This window comes from Symphalangus syndactylus, chromosome 5 (genome assembly GCF_028878055.3).
Source record: "Symphalangus syndactylus isolate Jambi chromosome 5, NHGRI_mSymSyn1-v2.1_pri, whole genome shotgun sequence".
NCBI lineage: Eukaryota > Metazoa > Chordata > Mammalia > Primates > Hylobatidae > Symphalangus > Symphalangus syndactylus.
Window position 1 is genome coordinate 37,199,344 of NC_072427.2, and position 23,202 is coordinate 37,222,545.

At 49.1% G+C, this 23,202-nt stretch overlaps 1 protein-coding gene across 3 annotated transcripts in view; it reads left to right on the top strand.

Moving 5' to 3' along the window:
* Window positions 1–20,093, top strand: part of ANP32A (acidic nuclear phosphoprotein 32 family member A) — a 42,334-nt gene extending 22,241 nt beyond the window's left edge. The window contains exons 1-7 of one of the 3 annotated variants that reach the window (XM_055277982.2): window positions 1,279–1,341; window positions 11,089–11,238; window positions 11,474–11,596; window positions 14,405–14,603; window positions 15,957–16,054; window positions 18,534–18,597; window positions 18,865–20,093. In XM_055277982.2, the coding sequence (XP_055133957.1) occupies window positions 1,294–1,341; window positions 11,089–11,238; window positions 11,474–11,596; window positions 14,405–14,603; window positions 15,957–16,054; window positions 18,534–18,597; window positions 18,865–18,926 (744 nt within the window). In that variant the 5' untranslated portion in view covers window positions 1,279–1,293 and the 3' untranslated portion in view covers window positions 18,927–20,093. Of the gene's footprint in view, window positions 1–1,278; window positions 1,342–11,088; window positions 11,239–11,473; window positions 11,597–14,404; window positions 14,604–15,956; window positions 16,055–18,533; window positions 18,598–18,864 lie in introns of those variants that run through there. The other 2 variants (XM_055277983.2, XM_063640180.1) reach the window with 2 other exon arrangements.
* Window positions 20,094–23,202: the final 3,109 nt, after the last annotated feature.

The window sequence follows — 23,202 nt, forward strand, 5'->3', positions numbered from 1 at the left end:
TGTGGCCTTGGATAGAAAAAACTTTCAGCCCCAGCCTTAGGTTCTTCTGCCTGGTTGGTTCCCATTTCTGCCCAAATCAGCGATTTCCCATTGGTGGTTGGACAACAGGGCTTCAGTGCCGAGGCGGCGTTTGCTCTGCTTCTGTCATTGCTGATGCTGCTGTCATTTTGCATAGAGGTGGCAGGGAAGGAGGCCAAGGTCGAGGTTTCGTCTGTGAGGCCATTTAGCTTTCCCTGCCTCTTCTCCACTTGCAGCCCTGCCTGGATGTGTGGAAGGTGGGAGGGGAGAACAGGGACTGAGCTCAGGTCTGGGCTCTTCCTAACAGCTAATTTTATTTTCTACCTTTCTTTCCTCTTGCTTCAAGGAGGATGGAGAGTCCTGTGACTTTGAGGGCGTGGGCCCTAAGTTAGGAGTCTTGAGAGAATGGCCTAAGGTTCGATTCTACAGTGGAGTAACTGTGTAGCCTTGGGTGAGTCACAGAGTTAGTTTCCACCCAGCTTCGTCAATTGCTAGGGAAGTTGGATTAGATACAGTGGTTCCCCAAAAGTGGCATTGACGAGGTCCTTTAGTTCTTTGAAGCATTTTTTAAAAGCTATCTGAAAATGGGGCAGACACTCACACCACGGCTGTGGGATGTGTCCTGGCCTCTGAGTCTGATTGGCATGTTTTCTTAGATGGATTATACTGGGGGCTGGAATAGGCAGAAACTTTGAATTGCCAGCTCCTGGGTCTCTGAATAGTAACACTGGGGAAATGAATTAACTTCTATTTTGCTGACAGTTCCTCCACTCAGGGTCCATCCCGGACTCTAAGGCAGAAACCCTGGGCTGCTCCCCAAAGACTCCAGTGGGATTTCCTAAGCAGACAGCTCCCGCAGTCCACAAGCTGTCCCAGCCAAGCTGGGCTTCAATCTCCCAATCTGATTTCACAGCCAGAATTAACCGTATCTGTCAGCTGGGACAGTTGATTTTTCTAAGAGTGGTTTTAGTGGGGAGCTTTGCCTCAGAAAGTGAATAAAGGGTTAGCCTTCTATAATCTAGATGATTCTCCAGAGCCATTCCCCACCGACACCCCAACCCCTCCCCTAGCCTGTTTGGCCATTCAGCAAGCATTTACTGAAAGCCACCCCCTCTGGGGAGGGCACCAGGGTGGCACTGAGACCTAAGACCTTAGCAAGGCTATGTTGGGGGAGAAATAGGAGGAAGAATGACTGGCCTTCAGCAGCATTCAGGGCCCTGGTGGACAGGGGCAGGTTGCCTGGGAGGGACAGAAGGGGTAAAATTTCCGTTGTCTATGAGCTGGGAAGCACTGTGTAAACTGCAACATGCAACGCCAAGTGATGTCATTATTTTTGCTGCACATCAGGGAGGCTAGCAGAGGGCTGAGATGGGAGGAAGCACAGGGGTTTTGCCAGGGAGCACTGATGGGTGGGGGCCTGGGAATCCTACTCTGGATTTGCACTTGATCCCTGTGGCCATTAAAAGCTTTTGGACAGGGGAGTAATGAGACATGATGTGATGTGATCAAAGCAGCGTTTTAGGAAGATTGAGCAGGATTTACCCTCCTTGCTCTCTAGGCCTTGGTCTTCATTCTCTGTGGCTTTTCTGTTGCATGGGTGCAGTGCTGTGGCTCTGTAATAAGATCAAGAACAGCTGTGGTTTGTGTTATGAATCACCGAATTGTCAGCTCATGGATCTGAGTAGTGATTGGTGATCCTGGTCTCTCCTCTCCTCCCACCCCAGGCATCTTGGAGGCCACTCAATGACCTGTGAGAGGATAGACATCAGATGGGACAATGCTGGACTCCCACATTCGGAACCCAGCACCCGGGGCCTCTGGGGGGTGTTTTTATATCCTGATGTGTGGTTTTTAAAAACTTGTTGTAATTAATTTTACAAATTGATATAGTTGTACTTATTTTGGGGGTGCTGATATGTTTTAAGAGATTAGATGATTGAGTTTCCCATTTCACTCATTACCCAGGGTGACTGCCCCATGTCCCAGATTTCCTTTCTGGCATCCTTCAGTGATGAATCCTGGGCCTCTTGACCCATGAAATTGGCCACGTTCTTTCGGGAACAGTGACTGAGTTTGGATGTGGGGTGGGCACTCAGGCTCAAAGTGTATGTACCGAGAAAATTTTGAAACTAGAGGGACCTTATTTCTGTACTCAGGCTGTATTGTCCAATGTATGGACTAGAGGACTAGGAGAAGCCCAGGGAGTGGTAGTGACTTCCCGAAGAGCACACAGCAAGTTAGCGGCAAGGCGGACCAAAGCCCAGGTCATCAGAGTGCCTGACAAGCATTCTGTGCACTACAGCTTGGTGCATCTTGGCCCCCTTTCCTTCTCTTCCCTGGTTACTGTTCACACACCACCTGCTGGGACTCTGCTTCCAGTGCCTACCTTTTCAGTCCTCCAGCACCTACCTCTTCAGTCTTCCAGCATCCACTGAAGGTAGGAAGGGAACAACCATTTAGAAGAGTCGAGTCTGCGGCTGGGTGCGGTGGCTCATGTCTGTAATCCCAACACTTTGGGAGGTGGAGGCAGGTGGATCACATGAGGTCAGGAGTTCAAGACCAGCCTGGCCAACATGGTGAAACCCTGTCACTACTGAACATACAAAATTAGCCAGACGTGATGGTGGGCGCCTGTAATCCCAGCACTTTGGGAGGTGGAGGCAGGTGGATCACATGAGGTCAGGAGTTCAAGACCAGCCTGACCGACATGGTGAAACCCCGTCTTTCCTGAAAATACAAAATTAGCCAGGCGTGGTGGTGGGCACCTGTAATCCCAGCTACTTGGGAAGCTGAGGCGAGAGAATTGCTTGAATCTGGGTGGCAGAGGTTGCAGTGAGCCGAGATCACGCCACTGCACTCCAGCTCAGGTGACAAGAACAAAACTCTGTCTCAAAATAAAAAGAGTCGAGTCTGTAAGATTTTCACTGGGTCATGTAACCTGCCAGTTCTAAAACCTTCATCTCCCCTTTTCCACACTGCAGCTCCCATACCCCAGCAAAGCTAGACCCAAAACCCCTCCTTCTTCAGACCCCAAAATAGTTCCTGCTCCTCTGTGAACACTTTTAAGAGCTATACACGCTCTTAAACCAGACAGGCCTGGGCTAGAGGCTGGGCAGTCAGGGAAGGCTTCCTGCAAGAGGTAGAACTAACAGGTCCTTGATGTGGAGTCTATACCAGCTGGAAGGTAGGAAGGAGGTTTAAGGGGGAGGAAGCAAAGGAACAATATCAGGGAGGGGCCCAGCTAGGATTCACCAGCTAAACAGGCCCATTTGGCAAGCCTAAAACTCAGGTCTTGCAGCCACCCCAGCCTGCGGACTACTGCTCTGAGTCTGTGTTTCTGGCTGGAGGAACATCTGCGGTGGAACCAGCTCCTCTGCTTTGGTGAAGCAGAAACCCAAGTCCCTCTCACACCCGCGGGAGGAGAGAGAGGAAGCCGGTTCCAGGCGGTGCAGGAGCAAGTCACAGGGTTTATGTTAATGCGGGCCCTCCCCGCGCTGGTGGCTTAGTCTATGAGCCGGGGCCCTGGCAGACAGCTTAATTACCGCTGCAGCGCGCCTCAGCTTGTGTTCCTTGGCTCCCTAAAATAATAAGGATGGCGTCACCGACTTCCCCGGGCCATGTGCTCCCCGCCTGCCTTCAGAGCTCTATTGTAGGAAACAAACAACAACAAAAAAATCAGAGACATGGATGCTTTTTTCTTGGGGAGATTTTTTGTTTGTTTTAAAGTAATAGGGGACTCTACCCCTAGTTAAGGTTTTAAAAGATCTTCTAGAGGTGTGGAGATCTGGGTCTGCTACTGTTGAGGCTGCAGAATAGCCTTCTGTTAGCAGAAACTTGAAAGCTACACGGGTGATCTGTTAATTCCATGGTCTTCCACTGGGGATGTGAGTTCTGATGCCTGGTGGTGGTGTGTGCTGCAGGGAAATGAATCGCCCAGCTCACAGTGACTCTGGGCCCAACTTTGGGCCTTTCTTCTTCCTCTGAAAAAAGAGAACTGACCTACACCAGAGTTTTGCAGACTGTAGGTCACGTTACACATATTTTGTTCTAAGTAACATAAGAAAGTAATTGCAAGTGTTAAGTTTTGTTTTCAGTTGTGTATGCCTATATACACATAAAAATGTGTGTACTGAGCCACGGTGTAAAATGTAGAAAGCCACTGGCCTAGGAGATCCCTAAGGCCCTTCTAGCTTTCAAAATGTCTAACTTTTCTGCCAGAGCTTTCACTTTTCCCCAACATGGAACCTGACTGATTTCTGTAGGTTTTGCCACACTGGCTGTTCAGCAAAACCATCGATTTTATGGTTAAAACAACAAAATCACAAGCATCTATCACCCCAGTCTAAAACCTTGGTGTCTCAGACAGTTTGGCCTTCTAGCTGAAATGGGATCTGCAACAGGGGATGGCCCATTTAAAAGCTGACCTATTTAAAACCCACGAGCACCAAAAAACACAGGGTCAATTTGATATGAGTCTTCTCTTGTGTGCAAAGAGTGGAACCTGAAAACCAAATTGGTCAGGGACTGACAAGGTTGAAACCAAAGCTACAAATATTTATTGAATTCTTGCTCCGTGAAGGAAAAGAAAATCAAGGTGGTCAGGGTTAGTGTGAAAAACAAAACAAGGTGTGGATGTAAAAATCCAAAGGGGTTGATTTTAAGCACACCATTCCTGGTTCCCCAACAGGTTAAGAGGCCTCGTATTTACTGTAAGGAAGCCGTACAGACAGCTTAGTTGACTCAAATCTGCTAACCTGCCCTTCGTTTCCATTCTTGTGCCTTGACTGTACACAACAGTAAAGATAGCTGTGGAAAAAGGGGAAGGCAAGTGGCTTTTTCCAAGCTGGGGATGCTCCAAGTACATTCTTATTTAATCCAACCCTAGGTGATGGACATTATAGTCACTAAAGGAAACGGAAGCTCAGAAAGGTAAGCTGGGCTAAAAAGAAGAAAAATTGAACTTGAGCCAGTTCTCTCAAGACTCGAGAGCCTGCCTTCTGTCCAGCTTTCCATGTTGCCTCAGGAAGTACTAGAAAAAGAAGGAGCAGTTCTTACTCTAAGCTTCCTTCTCTCTGGTCCTGTCCTTCAAAGGGCTCTGTTTCAGGCCCAAACTGTCCACTTTAATCAGGGCCAGCTTCACAGGCATGTGACCCGTGCAGCATGCACTTGGTTTAATGCGCTGCTGTCACTGTCTTGGAATTCTTAATAATTTTTAAGCAAGGGGCTCCGTGTTTTTCATTTTATGCTGGGCCCTGTAAGCCAGTCCTGGCTTTTGATATAGTGTATCTCCTCTGTTGGTCCTTCTGGGTCCCCCTCGTCTGCCTTTAGCATGCCTGTTCTATCTGGTAGAGGCATTTGAAGAATGCACCCTGGCCCGGCCCCAGTCCTGCTACCTGGCACACTGGACTGAGTTGTTTACCGGTGGCTGTCTCCTCCCAGCTGGCCACCACACCTCTTGCTGGCAAGGACCCCGACCTTGGCTTACTGTTTCTTCCGTGTCCCCTCAGCCAACAGTGTCGCGGGCGTGTCCCATGTGGAGAGGGCTGGAGACCTGCATGCAGAGCACTGGGTCAGTCAGGTCAGGGGGAGTGTGCACAGCTGACCTGCCTCTCAGGGGCTTATGCTTGTCTTGGGTACAAGAAAGACTCCAAGAAACCACTGGTGTTTATAAAAGATAGGGTTCATTCAACATTTATTCGTCATACTGTTGAATACGTTTCATGACAGTTTGACTCAACTCTATATTCCCAGCACCTGGCGCAATAAACAGGACATTTGTTAAGCAGTTGCTCTGGTCTCCGCTCCCTGGTAGGCTGATTACGGAGGACAGTCCCTGACCTCTAGGAGGATCGGATGCTTAATACACGATTAAATGATTCATGCAGCAGCTGCCCTTGGTGCCCCAGGACGCACAGAGCTGAGTTGGAGAAGGGTTCCTGGGGAGGGGAACTGGATTTGTAGGGTAAGAGTGAGAGATTGGGGGTGCTAAGGTTGGATGAAGAGGAGGGAGCTCCAAGAATGGAGAACCTTGGAGGTCATGTGTAGGAACATGAATTTTTCCCAAGGCAGTGAGAAGCCAGGAATGTTTTCCAGGCTGGAGTTTACTCTTTATAGGTTAAACAGATCTCATCATCCCCTTTCTACAGAGGCAGAAGCCTGAGGCCTGGGGGAGAGAGCTGAGATCATTGAGCCAGTTGGGTCCTTGCCCTCTAGGTCGAGGCCTGTTCCCAGTAATCCAGGCTGCCTCTTGACCACTTCCATCCTCACAGTCATAGAGACCTGGTTTGGAGGCAAAAGCAGGCTTGAAGTGACTTGAGGTGACAGTTACTAGTGCTGCAATGTTGGGAACAGAGGGGAAGGGCCAAATTTGAGAGATCTGTAAAGACAAGATTTCAGTTTTAAACAGCAAATTGTTCCTTAGAGTAATAACGTATTTGTGTTTATCATGGAATTTTCAGGTCCCATTGGTGAAAAATGACTGACAGGTCTTTGCTTTGGGGACAAGTTTTTCAGGAAGTACAGGACCCCCAGCAATCTGACATCTTGGGAACCTTCATTGCCTCCTCACTGACCTCTCTTATGAATACGAGGGCCCCTTTTAGGTGTTCACTTGAGGAATGAAGCATTGGGTCCTGTGTAGGTTTCTCTTCAGGGTGTTGGAAAAGCTTCTGATACAAGCAGAGTAATTTCAGTTCAACTAGGTAGAGTAACCACATTTGGATATTTTTAAATGGTCAGTTTAATTGGGGAAAAGTCTACAAAAGTACAAATTTTCAGTTTAATTTTAACTTTGCACTTCACTCACACCCAGGACTTGGCAGGGGAAGTGGGCCTTGATTTTTTTTTTTTTTTTTCTTTTTAAAGCAGAACACACCCTGGATGGAAAAGGGATGTTCTCTTTGCATGGAAGGGTTAGAACCAAATACAGAGGAAATGGGTTGGTATTGTAGCAAGAGTTCAGGGGTGGGTCTAGGCTTTGAAACTGGAGCACTAGGAAAGTGTGGCCCTCATAGAGGCAGGCAGGGAAGGGGATGGGATGTCTTTCACAGGCAGCTGTTAGGCTGACATTTTTGTTTTGTCCTGTTTGGTGCATTTCAGATACTTCACAGCTCACCTGCTGCTCTCATTGGGACCCCTCTTCACCTCATGACGAAGCAGTGGGTCTTTCCTCCATGTGGTTCGGGCTTTTTGGTGGTATCAGCAACCTCAGGTCTAAGCCCTGTCCCCTCCCTCTCCTCTGTGATCTCACCCTGCACGGTGCTGAAACCAACCAGGGAGGAAATGCAGAAACAGTGGGGATTCCGAAGACACTACCTTTAAAACGATGGGGATTTCCCAAGGGAGTGGAAGCAACCTCTTGCTATTTGGGGAAGAGCAGGGTCCCAGGCCCCTCTCTTTATTCTTGCCCCCTCCTGCAGCGTCATCTGAGCCAGGGCAGGGTTAGGCTCTGTGCTTTGGTTGCTAAGGATGTGTAACCAGAGCAAAGACCTCTGGGGGTGGTGCCCACCTGGCTGCTGGAACAGTTAGAAGAGGAGCTGAAAAGAAACAGTTACAGCTGTAGGGGCAGGAAGGTGTGATCCCTTTTCTCACCCATCATAAGAGTCATGGCCAGCACTTATAACAAAAGAAAGGCTAACAAAAGAAAAGCGTAACAAATTTATTTAATCAAAGTTGTAAGTGACATGAGAACCTTCAGAGAAGAAGACCCAAAGACCCAGGGAAACTGCCTATTTTTATACTTAGGTTTGATGAAGAATAGACAGCCATGAAGAAATGGGACTGGACAAAGGGGTGTAGGCTGAGAGGGAACCCAGCAAGGCCTGTCTGTTCGGATTCTTTGTGGCCTCTCTGTGTAGCATTCCTTCCTCCTAGATATGGGGCAGGACCTCTCTGGAATGAGGGTCTTCAAGGGAGAAGGGACAGGAGAGAGTAACCTTTCTCGGCTTTGCTTTGGGAGAGAGGAATTCTAGTTTCTGTGACCTGCCTTGGGGAAGAGAAGTTCTGGATTCTGTGACTTCTGGGGAGAGGGGGTGAGAGACAGGACGGCAGGAGAAATTCACAGAGCTTGCTTCTGAGGCCTTCCAATCTCCTTTAGTTCAAAGTACCCAGCACGCCAAAGCCCCTTACGTTTGGGTATTGTGTTCTGAGCCCCAACACAGCCAAGAACTTATAGAATTGACTTGGGGGTCTGGGGAGAGTCCCAAGAAACCATCAGGGGCCCCTCCTCATCTTGTGGCTAACACCAGCCACCTGAGTGCAGTAGACACCCACCGTCCTGTGACCTTCTTTTGGGATTTTAGGATAAGCAGTTCGGATATGCCTTTAAAACGGAGAGAACACACCCCAAGGAGTGGTTATGGGGATTAAACGAGACTGTGTATGAAGCACCTAGAGTGTGCCTAGCGAGTGCTTGAGAAAGATATGATGATTATTTTTAATAAAAGCATTAATAGTGGTGGCTTGAGTATTGTCCTCGAGAGGAGCAGCCCCAGTTTTGGTGTGGTGGTAGGAGCCGGGGACTGGCCTCGTCAGGACTGCGAAACCTACGTCTATCTGTAGCATTCCTAGGCAGCCTGCCCCAGCAGCAGCCCCTTGGGCTGTGGGCAGGGGTGGCAGGCAGCACTGTTCCTCTCCAGGAAGGAGGCCGACTTCCTGGACGAATTCCCTGGGCTCCCCAGCACTGCTCTCTGAGGCCTTCCTCTCCCGGCGAACGGCAGTAAGGAAAAGCCATTGACCCGTCTAGAAAAACCGCATGTCTGCAGTCTTTGAGGGTAGACTGGAATCTCTTCTCATATTTGCCTTGCTTTGGTGGAGCTTCAAGAATTCCCAGGCCTTCCAAGGAAACCAATTACTAAAGAAGACTGTGGGCCATGAGACTCCAGTGTTTACTGCAAACGAAGGAGATGGCTCCCCTCCCCCAATACAGTTACTCTCCCTCCATCTGCACTGGTCCCCTAAGGCCTGGCTTCCTGGCTCTATGCTGCTTTCCTGCCCTAGGGCAGAAGGCCTCACAGGATTTATTCCCAGGCACTCTTGTCATGACCTTGAGAAGGTGGCTTGACCTGGACATCTGGATCTCAGGGACTGAGGGGGTGGGAAAGGACTGAACCTCCCCCTCCCAGACCCAACAGGAAGGTGGGCTTTGGTGACCATTTCCTAGGCTAAGAGCTCCTGAGCTCCAGGAGAGGGCTACGCTCCCTGGCTCTCCCATTCTGTGGGCTGTGCTAGATGAAACCCACAAATTGCTGCTGTCCCGGGCGGAGCGCCATGCCTCCACCCACCAGTGAAGAATGAAGGCAGGGCAGTTGCAGGGCCCTACAGGACTCTGAGATCCAGATGTGTACCCCAGTGCTCCCCTGCTCTGCCCACTGGCAAGAGGGGGCTGCGGAGGGGCATAGCAGGCCTCGTGTGGACTCTGTTTCCATCTCCCTTCCCCCATATGTCTACTTGGCCCAGAGATGCCTGAGTAAGAGGGGCACCCGGTCATTCTGTGCCCAGAAGGAAGAAGCTAGGCATGTTGGCCTGCTCAAAGGAGCAGGAGCAGCCCTGGCCCTGGACAGGGACAGGTTAGAAAGCCTGGCTGCTTATCCAAGAGAAGAAAAGGCCCTGAGGGACAGGAGCAACCCTTTGAACAGTGCCGGACTGCTGTTGAGAAGGACAGGCTTGTGCCATGTGACCCATTGGTGAGAAATCAGGGCCTGTGGATGGAAGTTCCAGGGAGGGAGGCAACAAATCCGGTCGACATTGGAAAGTGTTTCCTGGCACCTGCAGGGAGCTTGGGCTGCTGTGTCCTGGGCTGAAGGGACTCTTTGAGATACCAGGTGCAGCCAGGGATCACCTTTAAGGTGTCTTCCAGTCCAGACAGGCCAGGTTTCCCAGAAGCTGGCTGCTCTGGGGCAGGAAGGAGAGCTCTGGGCCAGCTGCCTGGAGGGCCACGTGCCGGGTCTCCTTTGCTTACTCCCAGGGTCATTTTGTGCCTGCGACCTGGTTACTCTTCCTCGGCCTATCTTTCTGCCTTCTTCATTAGAACCTGCAGTTTCACCTTCAGCTAAGTCTACCTCTTAACAACCCTGTGAGAGGATGGCTTTTTATTCTTTCTTTCTACCTCATTAGAAATAAAGGATTTAGGACCCAAATTGTGGGTAAGGGAGCTGAGTGGGGAAAAAGACAGGGCCACAGAGGTGCCTCCAAGCACAGACTTTGAGACAGATCTCAGCATTTCATTATGGGCCCATCCTAAGTTTGTGGGTTTCCATTCTCCTTCCACATCTATGCTGGACCATGAAGAGCAAAGTCTAGAGCTGTGCTATCCAATATAATAGTTACCTGTGTCTGTTTACACTTAAATTAATTGAAATTAAATAGAATTAAAAGCTCCATTCCTTATTCTCACTGGCCGCACTCTGTGGCCACATGTGGCTAGTGGCCCCTGTCTTGGACAGTACAGACTGTTTCCATCCTTGAAGGAAGTTCTGTTGGACAGTGCTGGGCTAGAGGTGGGAGAGCTGGAGGAGCCCCTGGTCTGCTGCCCCTGCCTCGGGACAGGCCACATGGGTACTGCCATGTGAATGCCAGCTACAGGGGCAGGCTCTGCTGTGATGGCAGGAGTGGGTGAAAGCAGGTGGGCTTGTGGGGGTCTCATGGGGGCATTGGGGTGGCGGGGCAAGGCCCAGAAGTCCCTAACAACGCTGTGGCTGGTGCATGTGGGTTTTGGGAGAATGCGAGAGCGGGGTTGGAATGAGACCACCAACCTTGCAAAGGCATCAGGGCTTACTGGGTTTGTCTTCTGCGGTACAGCCAAGGCCCCTGTCTGGAGTGGCCCCCTGGTTCTGCAGCTCGGCTCACCACAGGCCTCCTCTCACCCAGATGTTGAAAAGGCAGAAAAGTCAGGGTGGGCAAATCCATCCTGTGGTCGTTGGCAGCACAGTGATCCGGAAAGCTAGAAGAAGTGACGGAATGACGGACTGCTTCCTGCGTCTGTCTCCCTGTCCTCCGAGGAGTCCTCTAATGCCCTCCCCCTGCCTCAGCCCCATTCCTCACCCCCACTCACACAGTCGGGCCTTCTTTCAGGTGAAAGAACTTGTCCTGGACAACAGTCGGTCGAATGAAGGCAAACTCGAAGGCCTCACAGATGAATTTGAAGAACTGGAATTCTTAAGTACAATCAACGTAGGCCTCACCTCAATCGCAAACTTACCAAAGTTAAACAAACTTAAGAAGGTAAATAGAGTGGAGTCTGTGTGTGCTGGGAGGCGGGGGTGGGGAGTGGGGAAGGGTTATTATCTGTGTTTAGAAAGAGTAATTGAAGGGAAAGCCAGGTGCTTGCACCAACATGCCAGACAATTCCCTGAGACTGCTTTCCCTTCTTGCCCGTCTGGGGAAAGCCGGGCAGCTCTGAGCCGATAGCCTTCATTTTAAAAGCTGTTTCTGCTTTTTCTTTCCCTGCCTTATTTAGCTTGAACTAAGCGATAACAGAGTCTCAGGGGGCCTGGAAGTATTGGCAGAAAAGTGTCCGAACCTCACGCATCTAAATTTAAGTGGCAACAAAATTAAAGACCTCAGCACAATAGAGCCACTGGTAAGTCATTCAGACCCTCCCCTCCCTGCAGGGGTAGGAGGTGGGAGGAATTGGCATCAGCAAATACTACTTTTGCATTTGTCCTTTTCCCACTTAATTTTTTTGACTCTTATGATGTGCTATGAGATAGAATTGAGCTATTGTTTCTGCTGAGTCCATAGAGAAACTGAGGCCCAGAGAAGTTAAATACCTTGACCAAGGTCACACAGACAGAATGGGCAGCTATTGTATAGGTAGGGTAGAACCCTAGTTTCAATTTCTGGTCTCCTGCTTTTCCACTCAGTTTCTGCTCAGCTTTGGAAACCTGAGCTGTAATGTCTTCAGGTTCAGGGCATGGCTTGTTGCCCCTTTTTGGGAAGGGAGGAGCGATCCAAGAATTAAACTGGCCCTGGAGGTGTACTCCAGTTTTCCCCTTGGGTCGCTGGCCCCAGAACTGTGGGAGATGAGTCATTCCTGACATAGAACCCTGGAAAGACTGAGAGCCGTGTGGTGTGAGAGCCTCGTGCAGGCAGGCCTTCCTCAACGTGGTGTGGAGAAGAGTGGCCCCTGGTCACCAGTCCTTGGTGCTATCGTGAACAGGCTCTCAGGGGCCTGGGTAGCATTTCTAGCTCCTTTGCTCGTCCTTGTAGAGATAGACATCCCCCCAGCTTCACTGACTTACCAGCCAGAAAGGGGCAGGTCATGTTCAGAACAACGCTTTCTATATTACCAGGATCTGATTTGCTGTATTCCTTTGATTTTAAGGAAATCAACTGTAAGATGTGTCACTGAAAACAACTCTTTTGGAATAGGAAATACTACCACATGAAGTAAATACACCTGTTGTGAATATACATATAAGAGTCACCTCATTAGGCCGGGCATGGTAGCTCACACCTTTAATCCCAGCACTTTGAGAGGGCGAGGCAGGTGGATCACCTGAGGTCAGGAGTTTGAGACCAGCCTGGCCAACATGGTGACACCCCATCTCTACTAAAAATATAAAAATTAGCCCGGCGTGGTGGCACACGCCTGTAGTCCCAGCCACTCGGGAGGCCGAGGCAGGAGAATCGCTTGAACCTGGAAGGCAGAGGTTGCAGTGAGCTGACATTGTGTCACTGCACTCCAGCCTGGGTGACAGAGCGAGACTCCATCTCCAGCAAAAAAACAAGCAGCAGCAGCAGCACCTCCAGGCATCTTAGAATCGGGGAAAGGCCAGGAGGACAACTGGCCACGTTTGCCAAATTTCCCTTCTGGGTTTATAGGGGAGATTGGGTATCCCTCAGATTGGGCTGGAGTTTTCAGGGTTTCTGTCCCAGAAGGCACTCCTTGCTCTCCATGGATGCTCACGGGACTTGCTGGTGGCCAATGTGGCAGAACAGGACACTGACATTTCTTTTCCAAGCTCTTTACCTGTCCATCGATGGCACTGGGGGCAACTAGTAGAACGTGCTTCCCACAGAACTTCTTTTCAGGCCTTCCACTGGTCTCCTAGGAGAAAGCCAAACTATTTTGATCTGTCTGGAAGTCTTGATTTTATAATGTCATTACAAAAGGAAAAAGTCTGTGAAGTTCCGTATATGAGTGAGGTATGGGGATTGAGTGTATAAAATCCTTGTAAAACATTGTGATTCGGTCACCATTAGGGATCAGGCACTCAGACACATCCACGTTCACACTCTCCACTGCCCCCTGCCCAGATCACACGTGTCTCAGTGCTTTTCCCACCCCTGCTTGTCAGTGTGTGTTGCCTTACCTTCCTGGGGCGGGAAGCTGCTTTTGGTAGGGGGTGCTGGGCTTGCCCACACAGACCACTGTCAAGACTTTCTCCCTGCCCTTGGCTTCTGCTGAGAATGACCCAGGTCTCAACTGCAATGTCGTAGAGAGAGAGCAACCCAGCTCCTGACATTGACTCCAAGGAGCAGTGGTTTTACTCCCTTGTTAGACCTGGCCCCCTTTGGAATGGGGACTCAGCCTGGGATGGGATTTTTTTGTACCTGGTGCCTCGAAGGTGGGTGAGGTGGGAAGTCAAAATGCAGCTCAGTTACTTGCAAGCAGTATGACCCTTCCCTTCCTGGGCCTCACTTTCCTCTACCATCAAACAGGGATAACATTGGCTAGAACCCGTCTGGTGTAAAGCTTTGACAGAGCACATCGTGTCAAATACTACGGACAGAATCAGGATCCTCCATTGCTTTTTTCTCTTGTCCTTTTTTGACAGGCAGTATTCAAAGAGTAAGAGCACAGGTCTGAAGTTGGGCTGCCTGATGAATTACCAAATCCTGTGCCCTCCATTTCCACATATGTGAAATGAACTAATAATTATTTCTACCTTACAGGGGTTGTGAGATAAAGTGACTCAGTACATGAAGTGCTATGTTAACTGCCCTCGTCATCATCATTATCAGATGCAGAAGGAGTTAGTTTGTTAGTTCAAGTTGCCTTTTGGTTTCCCTCTGGCTCCTTAGTCTCAGGGAGAGGCAGCAAACCTCTTGGCTCATGCACCAAGAAAGCCCCAGGCTAATTTCAAGTCGATCACTGTTAAGACAAGCTGTAATTGCAGAATAAAAGTGTTAACATTGGATAAGGCTTCAAAGATCCTCCAGTCCAACCCCCCATTTTCCAGATGGAGATACCGAGGCCCACAAACTGCAGGTGATATGTCTGGGCAAACACCGTGGCTAAGCCGAGCCAAATCCAAGCTTCCTTATCACCTGGAAGTCGTGGTCTGTCCATGCTATCTCTGGCATCCTTGCCTGTTTGCTAGGGCTGTTCCCCCACCTTCCTCCCACAAATCACTTACTGTTGGCTTCATTTTTCCACTTGCAGAAAAAGTTAGAAAACCTCAAGAGCTTAGACCTTTTCAATTGCGAGGTAACCAACCTGAACGACTACCGAGAAAATGTGTTCAAGCTCCTCCCGCAACTCACATATCTCGACGGCTATGACCGGGACGACAAGGAGGCCCCTGACTCGGATGCTGAGGGCTACGTGGAGGGCCTGGATGATGAGGAGGAGGATGAGGATGGTGGGTGACAGGGGGCGGCCCAGGGCTGCAGGGGCGCAGCTGAGGCCTTGGGGCTCCTCCTTGGCTTTGCAGAGGTGGGTGGGCTGGGTGTTGGGAGGCCCCCACCCAGCTACTGAAGGCTGGCCAGCTGTCTGGTAGCTACCTCCTTCCAAAGCTATGGAGGGGAGTAGGGCCGTCTGCTTTGTTTTCCATAGTCCCTGATCTGTCTCATTGGTTGACTTCCCTAAAAGAACAAAGCATGAGTCCCATGCTCATGGAAATATCGCGAGATTCTCCAACTGCATAACTCCTTCAAAACCATCCAACTGAATCCCCACTTCAATTTTTGTCCCTTTTCCAAAGCCCCCCAGGGAGTGGGATTCTTTCTGTACTGTGACCCGCACTTAGACACTCTCCCAGGGAGGGAGGGAGGGGATAGAGAGAGAAGGGGGTGTGGCCGGAGGACCCCCCTTTCCCATCTAGGTATTCAGTAGTGGAGAGGAGGTCCAGAGCTAGAGGGGTTGTGGGGCCCCCTGGTGGTTGCAGCCCACAGCCCCACACCGAGGGGCACAGGCTCAGGTGCTCAGGAGCCCCAAGTGCTGAGAAGTGGAGGGCTGCAGGCCGCTTGTTGGGTTCCCTGCAGTGTGGTGTGCAGTCAGTCGAGGCCTACAGGAAGGAAGGAGGGAAAAGAAGGGAGTTCTTCGTCCTGTTCCCGCCCCTTCTCCCTTGCCACCAGCACAGTGCAGCTTTCCCATGCATCTTTGTGGCCAGATAAAGTTGAGAATGGAGACACTTGCCTGATTAATTAATTCAGATACAGGATTTTGGTTTTCCTTGTTCGATTGGGAGTGTTTTGCAAGATACTCACAGACTGTGTTTGCCTTGGTGGGGATCTTATGATATGGCAGAAAGGAGCCAAAACTGGCAGTCCTGGGACCAGGCCCCCTACCAGGTCCCCTAGGCCCAGCTCAACCAGTGACTCGATGTGTGACCTTGAACAAGTCAGTCCTCTCTGTGCCTCAGATCTCTCACCTTTAACCTGAGGAGTTTGATTGACCTTGCCGCTTTCCCAGGCCCCGGAACCTGTTGCTGTGCTCTGACAATTTCCTGGTGGTCTCGGTGTGAGAGGCCTCCAGAAGGGGCCTTTCACATTCATAACACTTGTGAGCGGGGCTTATCTTTGGCACGACTTCAGGATGTGTTTAATTATGTCAGCACTGTTTTCATGAGAGTTAGTGTGTTCCATCTTTGGGCTTAGGTGGGTGCGGGAGGGTCATGAGCCCCACATTGAAGACGCTACAGGAGCCTGTGCTATGTGGGGGCGGAGCCAGCTCACCACTAGTTCTGTTTCCATTCCCCATTTCGATTGCACAGAGGAGGAGTATGATGAAGATGCTCAGGTAGTGGAAGACGAGGAGGACGAGGATGAGGAGGAGGAAGGTGAAGAGGAGGACGTGAGTGGAGAGGAGGAGGTAAGGAGGCTGGGCTGGGCAGGGCCACCGTCTGCCCCTTTGAGGCAGTCCCACTGACTGCCTCTGTGATCAGTCTTGGCAGCCCTGGAGCCCTGGTTAGGAAAGTCGCTCCGCCGTGGGTAGTGAGGTGAGTCCATTTCAGAGCCTTTCACTGGGCTGTTTCTGGGGAGACAAGACTCGCAGCAAGCTCTGGGGAGCCTGGATCAGAAGAGGGGAAGAGGATTTTAGAGGCAGGGACTGAACCTGCTGGGGTAAGCCTGGCCCTTGTTTCTATGTGAAGAAATACAGAATGCATGGCCCCATTTTCTGCTTTTTGCTTTCATATGCTAATTAAGATATTCATTGAGCACTTAAACTGTGCTAGGGAAAACCAAAGACTGCCTTGAACTGATAGGTAGCAGGATAACACTGCTGGATCCCAAATCAGAGAGTGACACTATGGAAATAGAGCACCAGGAGTTGGCCATTTTCCTAAAGAGATTGGCTGGTTCCCAGTTTTTTAACAAGATCTGTGAGGGGATGAGTCCCAGCTCTACCACTCGCAAGCTGTGTGTCCCCAGACAATTCACCTGACCTTTCTGAGCCTATTTCTTCATCTGTAAAATAGGGATCATGATAGCTTTCTCACAGGGTTGTTAAGAGGATAAAGTGAAGTGTAAGTAAAATACTTAAGGACAGTGTCTGACAAGGGGTAAGTGTCTGACTGCTTATTGTGGGCGTTCACACCCTCCTCCAGATTCCTGGCACTGTGTTGGGTTTTGTGTTTGTGTGTTCTGAGTCTCTCTGTAGCAGAGTCATTTTCTATGACTTGCTCAGAATTCTAAATCAACTCTTGCTAATTGCAAAAGTTAGAACTAGAGAGTTTTAAAGTGACAATAGCATGGACAAGGTGCCTGTGTCCCCTCCCAACTCCCCCCGCAGTTTCCTGTCTCCCTCAATGGAGGATGCAGACACATCCGCTTGCCACTCACTCAGATAGTGTCTTCCAGTTCCAGCCAGCCGGCCCAGGCTTGAGAGACACAGGCCAATGACAGTAGAATAGCCGAGGCCAGGCACGGTGGCTCACGCCCGTAATCCTAACACTTTGGGAGGCCTAGGCGGGCGGATCACTTGAGGTCAGGAGTTGGAGACCAGCCTAGGCAACATGGCGATACTCCATCTCTACTAAAAATATAAAAATTAGCCAGGCATGTTGACGGACACCTGTAATTCCAGCTACACAGGAGGCTGGGGCACGAGAATCGCTTGAACCCGGGAGGCGGAGGTTGCAGTGAGCTGAGATGGCACCGCTGCACTCCAGCCTGGGCAATAGAGCGAGACTCAGTCAAAAAAAAAAACAAAAAAAAGCTGGCGAGATGAGCTTGGTTTCTGTTTAGTTGTGCTGCTGGCTTTGTCTTCTCCCTAGGTCTAGACTCTTAGGCTCATCTCTAAAGAATATTGTATTTTAAAAGTAAAGTCTTAGTAAAACAGGTTCCCCTAGAACAGAGCAGTAAGTTTTATTGGCTAATAGCTGTTTCATCTTCCCCTTCCTGTCACAGGAGTATTGCATGTGGGGTTTGGGGGGGTGGGGATGGGGGGCGTTGTGGGTTTTTTTTGTTTGTTTTTGTTTTTTAAATAATCTCACTGACCATCTGTGTATTTCCAGCTTTCAGTAAAGGAGAGCTTATACATGCAAAAAAAAACCAGAACCTTAGCAAACAGACTGATGAGGGAAGTCTTTGGTGACATTTTAAAAGAATGTTTCCCTTGACAAAAAAGAAGTCTGTCACCAAGTTCTTTTAAACTTCAGGAACCGGGTTTAACAAGCAGAGATTCAACTTGCATATACCTTCAGGAGCAGAGGAAAGCAAGGGCCCTGTGTTGAGAATGAAAGTCATACACCTTGCTGAATCTCAAGCTGGTTGGGAATGATGTCCTCAGGGGGTCTTGAATTTATCTTCCCCATCCCTTCCAGGTGGTCCAAGTTTGCAAGCTAGGGAAGGGGCTGGGTCGGGTGACGTCGGACTTGCCCACAGAATCTGGATTTACTGAAACTGGGGTCTTCCCTTGAAGCCAAAACTAGATTGAGGACAGATGCAGGAAAGGATGGCCTACTTTGCACGTCAGGGAGCCTGCTCGGGAACTTGTTCTCCGCAGAGAACATGCAGACTGGAAAGCTGCCTGCCTTACAGGGACTTCAGATCAGAGTGCTTAACCTGGGTCCTGGAATCCATAACCCCCTGAAACTGCTTGCAAATATTATAAATGATACGGACATTTTCTGGAGAAGGAGTTCACAGCTTTCTGCAGATTTCCCAATGGGTCCTTGATCTGAAGTAAATTAAGAACCTCTGCTTTACATTCCTCCCGAGATGTCAAGTCTTGATGGGGGCTCTGAGAGGCTGGGGGTGACCCCGGCCTTCCTGTGCTCTGTGTGGCTTCCTCAGCATGTCCCAAGGCGGGGCATTTCTAATGTTCTGGTGTCTGTCCTTTCTCCTAGGAGGATGAAGAAGGTTATAACGATGGAGAGGTAGATGACGAGGAAGATGAAGAAGAGCTTGGTGGTATGGCAGTGTTTTTACTCTCAGCTGGTAGCAGCCTGGCCCTTTCACTTTGGCCTTAGATTGCTTAGACTCTGAGGCCCCTGGCAGTGGGCAGGACACTCCTGTCAGAGGCCTCAGGTTCCCCTTCCAGCTGTGCAGATGTCTTGCCTCGGTTTCCAAGGATGGCACAGCTTGCTAGTCCTGGGTCCCCTGACTTCTCATTGGGTGGGTTGAGTTAAAGAGGTGGGATTAATAACTAATCTAAATTCCACTTTCTTACTTTTCCAGAAGAAGAAAGGGGTCAGAAGCGAAAACGAGAACCTGAAGATGAGGGAGAAGATGATGACTAAGTGGAATAACCTATTTTGAAAAATTCCTATTGTGATTTGACTGTTTTTACCCATATCCCCTCCCCCCCTCCAATCCTGCCCCCTGAAACTTATTTTTTTCTGATTGTAACGTTGCTGTGGGAACGAGAGGGGAAAAGTGTACTGGGGGTTGCGGGGGGAGGGAGGGCGGGTGGGGGTGGAATAAAATACTATTTTTACTGCCACTCTTTATTTTTTCCCCCTACTTTTTCTTTGTGTCCAGTTTTTGTCCCTGTAAATGCGATAGCTAAGTACACACTAAGTGAGCATTTGTTTCTGACTCTCAGAGAGGATGGTTTGGAGTTCTCTTATGTTTCCTGGTATTTCCCAAGTCTCTTGGGTTGGGTGGAAGGCTGTGGCTGGTCTCAGTTTGGTTACTCAATGCCCAGGAGGGCCTGAGCACCAGCCATATCTTTTGCTTTGGTTCACATGATACCTGCTTTTCTCGGGCCTGCTAGAGGCATCCAACGCCCTGGTTTGTAAATAGCATCCTAAAGGCGTATTTTGGCACTGGTCTGGGGACATTCCCCATCTCTCATCCCTTTTCCCCCTTCACAGATGGTGGTGGGCTTCGCTCTGCAAAGAGGACTCTGATGTTACTCTTGAGCGCTTATGAGCCAGAGAGCTGAAAACGGCAGGCTTGTTGTGTTAAGTTACAAGGAAAATGGATTTGGTAATTAAAATTAGAAGAAACACACCCTCAAACTTCAACTTCTTTAAAAGAAAAAAAAAATTGTCCTATCTTGTTCTGTAAAATATTAGAACGCTTTGTTTTACAAAAAATGATGAGAGAATTCTTCCACATGTACTTCTGTGCTTAGAACATTTTTACAGACCTAAGCGCTGGAGACGTTGCTGCATGTCGGCTGGGTTTTTTTTTCATACACCCGAGCACGGAAAAACTAACGCAAAATTGTATTTTCTTACCTAGTGGAAATCTGAAATGACTGCAAATTCCTAGTGAATGTACAGGTTTGCTTTCGTGTCCCTCTTCTGGTTGCTTTAGAAGTGACGTGTAATTTCTGAACCCATGTTTCATCTGTATAAAAGAACATCTGCACCAGTTTTTCTCCTGCCCCTCAGAAGAGCCAAACTTTGAGTTTTATGTCTGTTTGTCATTGATAAATTTCAATAAATCTTTTTATACAATTTTTTTGAGGATGGCTTCTTTGAGTCCAACAGGCCATTGATCTTTTCAAGATGCATTCCAGATGAACTGCTAGGTGAGGGGGGAGCTTCGTTTTTGTTACCTGATCGAATAGCTTTTCTTATGAGATATATATAATGTGATACTATGTTTGGATATTTTTGGTCTTAAAGCAAGACTCAGTGGTGTATCTTCATTAAAAGCTTCCTTTAAGAAAGTTACAGAGTTACTAAAAAAACAAGTACCCAAACAATCAAGTTGGGCCAACCTTGGAACCTTGTTTTGAATATCTTTCATTGTTTTGTTTGTCGTATTGTAAAAAGAATGTATGGTTGAAAACTCAGGAATGTTTATAAAACAAATTATTTCACAAACCCAGAGGTTTACATATGGTGTTTTATTTTGTTACTTTACTTAACAGTATTATAATCATTTCCCTGTATCTTTAATTTTCAAAAGCATGTATCTTAAATGGCTACATAGTAGTCCATCAACTATATTCTGATTTACTTAATTCTAACCAAATGATTAGATGTTTTCGTTATGTCCAGCTTACCCCTGTAGTGGATATTGTTATATTACTACTTATTCATACTTTTTGTGGATTTCTTAGTACAAACTCTTAGAAGTAGTAGAGTCATTGGACCAAAAGCTAAAAACATTTATGAGGCTCATGTGCAAGGTTCCATGTTTTCCAGAAGAGTTAGGCCAATTTACTGTGGTTGCTTACACATGTACACATATACTCGTTCTGATGTATTCATTCTTTACAGCCTTGAACCCACAACAAGCCCTAGTTCCTTACAATGTCTTATAGTTGTTGTGTGATTCCAGCAGTGTAAAGTGTTTCCAGAAGAGCCCGTGACCCACCTCACCCTCTGCGTGGTACCCTGGCACTTACTACCCTTTGGAGCAAGCTGCCTGTGGTTCCAAGCATGGGATGGAGAAGTGACCTCCTCTGGGCCAAGTGCTGTGCTAAGCACCCGGGCTGTGAGAATGAACTAGGCAGGCATGTTCTTGGGCCTCTCAGAGTGAAAGAGCATGGGGGTGGGGTGAAATGGAGAGATGCTCTGGTCTGGCCTCAGGTTTTCTGGCCCTGACTTCCCTCCATGGGGTCTTTAAGGATCAGGTGACTGACAGATACAGCAGTAATACTATAGGCCAGGCACGGTGGCTCATGCCTATAATCCCAGCACTTTGGGAGGCCAGGGCGGATGCATTGCTTGAGCCCAGCATGGGCAACATAGTGAGATCCCGTCTCTACAAAAAATACAGAAATTAGCCAGGCGTGGTGGTGCACGCCTGTAGTACCAGCTACTCGGGAGGCTGAGGCAGGAAAATCACTTGAGCAAGAGAAGTCGAGGCTGCGGTGGGTCATGATCACCCCACTGCACTCCAGCCTGGATGACAGGCTGAGGACTTGTCTCACAAAAAAAGAACTACAAAATGTAAGGAAAAATGGAAGGTGGTGAATGGGTTGATGTAAATGGGCCTCAGGGAGGAGAACCCTTTCTGTATTAATCATGCGAAGCATTCACGTCAACCCTTGAGGAAGATCATATGTCCATTTAACAGATAAGGAAAACAGGTCAAGTAACTTGGAAGAAGTGGAATCAGCATGAAACCCAGGCCCATCTGGGGCTATTTTCATTTCATGGAACTTAGTGGCACAGAAAGCTCAGACAAAGGAGAGGAGAGAGGGGCAGGGCTGGCTTTTCCTGAGTTCCTTTCTTTCAAATGCAGCATCTCATTAATCTTACCAAATCATCATAGCCACCTTATGTAGATGCTATTACCCTTGCTACACAGGTGGCTTAGAGGGTAATGCCCAAGGCCATACAGCCAGGAAGAAGAGCACCATCAGGAATTAACCAGGTGTGCGATTCCAGAGCCAGCCCTCTTGCCCGTACCGTAAGTGCCTCCCACATCCTGACTCCTGCTCCCCAGATCAGACCACTTGTGTGAGGGAGGCGTGTTGCAGTAGTTCCTCACCCAGACCATATGGCTTCAGCGAGGGAAGTTGCACCATTCACTGTGCTAGTCAATGCCACACAGACCCTTGAGAGGGAAGAACTTTTTCTAAGTCACTCCGTGCAACCCTCTTATTTGACCAAAGAGGAAATCAAAGCCCAGAGAAGGCAAGTGACGTGCTCAAGGTGACCCTGCAAGGGAGTGACAGCCAAGCCTAAAACCCAGGACTCCCATCCCTGGGCTTCTGCACCATCTCACACACGGCTGTACTGTTTGGGTGGGGGGAGGCCAGCTGCAGCGAGAAGACACACAGTGCAGTGTGTCTTCCAGGAAGAAAACAGCCGAGCCTTGAGTGAACAGGATATAGTGAGTGCCATGGCCATGTGTGTGTTTAATGTGGCTTTGGAATGCATCATAGGTTCTTGATATTCACAGTGGATTTGGCTTCCTGACATTGGTCCTATCTGACACCGATCACCACGGAAGGGCTGCGCATTTCCTGGTGCAGATCAGTGCCTGGAGAGGACAGTAATGATGACGCTTCTTGATTATGAGCTACTCTGTGTCATGTGCTTTCCATCCATTGCCTCCTCTAATCTTCATAGATTTCACAGAGGAAACCGAGGCTCCGAAGTGAGACAACTAGCCCAGCTAGTAAGTGAAGGGCCTCAAAACTACATCCTTCTGACTCCAGAGACCTTGTTCTTAGCCACTGTGTTCAAAGTACCAGGCAAATGAGGGAAGGGGGGTTGAGCAATTCAGTTTGTCTCATTTGCTGACTTGCAAAGGCTGTTTTTATCCTGGTTTAGAAACTCATTGTTCGTGGTTGGAAGGATTCCCACAGTGGGTCTCTAATAAGCAGCTTTGGACAACAGCAGCTCTAAGTCCCTGGTCCAGCCCTTGGACAGGCCCCTGGGACAGGCTGGCCCAAGGGTGAGCAGGCCAAGGAGGGGGCTGGAGATGGTTGCACAGATAAGCGTAGGTCAAAGGCTGGGTTATCTGAATGAGGCCCTCAAGCCTGGCCGTGGTCGCACTAGCAGAGGAGAGATTGCCAGAAGCTCCGGAGTCACTGAGGCATCTGGAGGCTGCTGGCTGACTGTGAACTGGGGAGCTGACGCAAGGAACGTCCGTGGGCTGCCT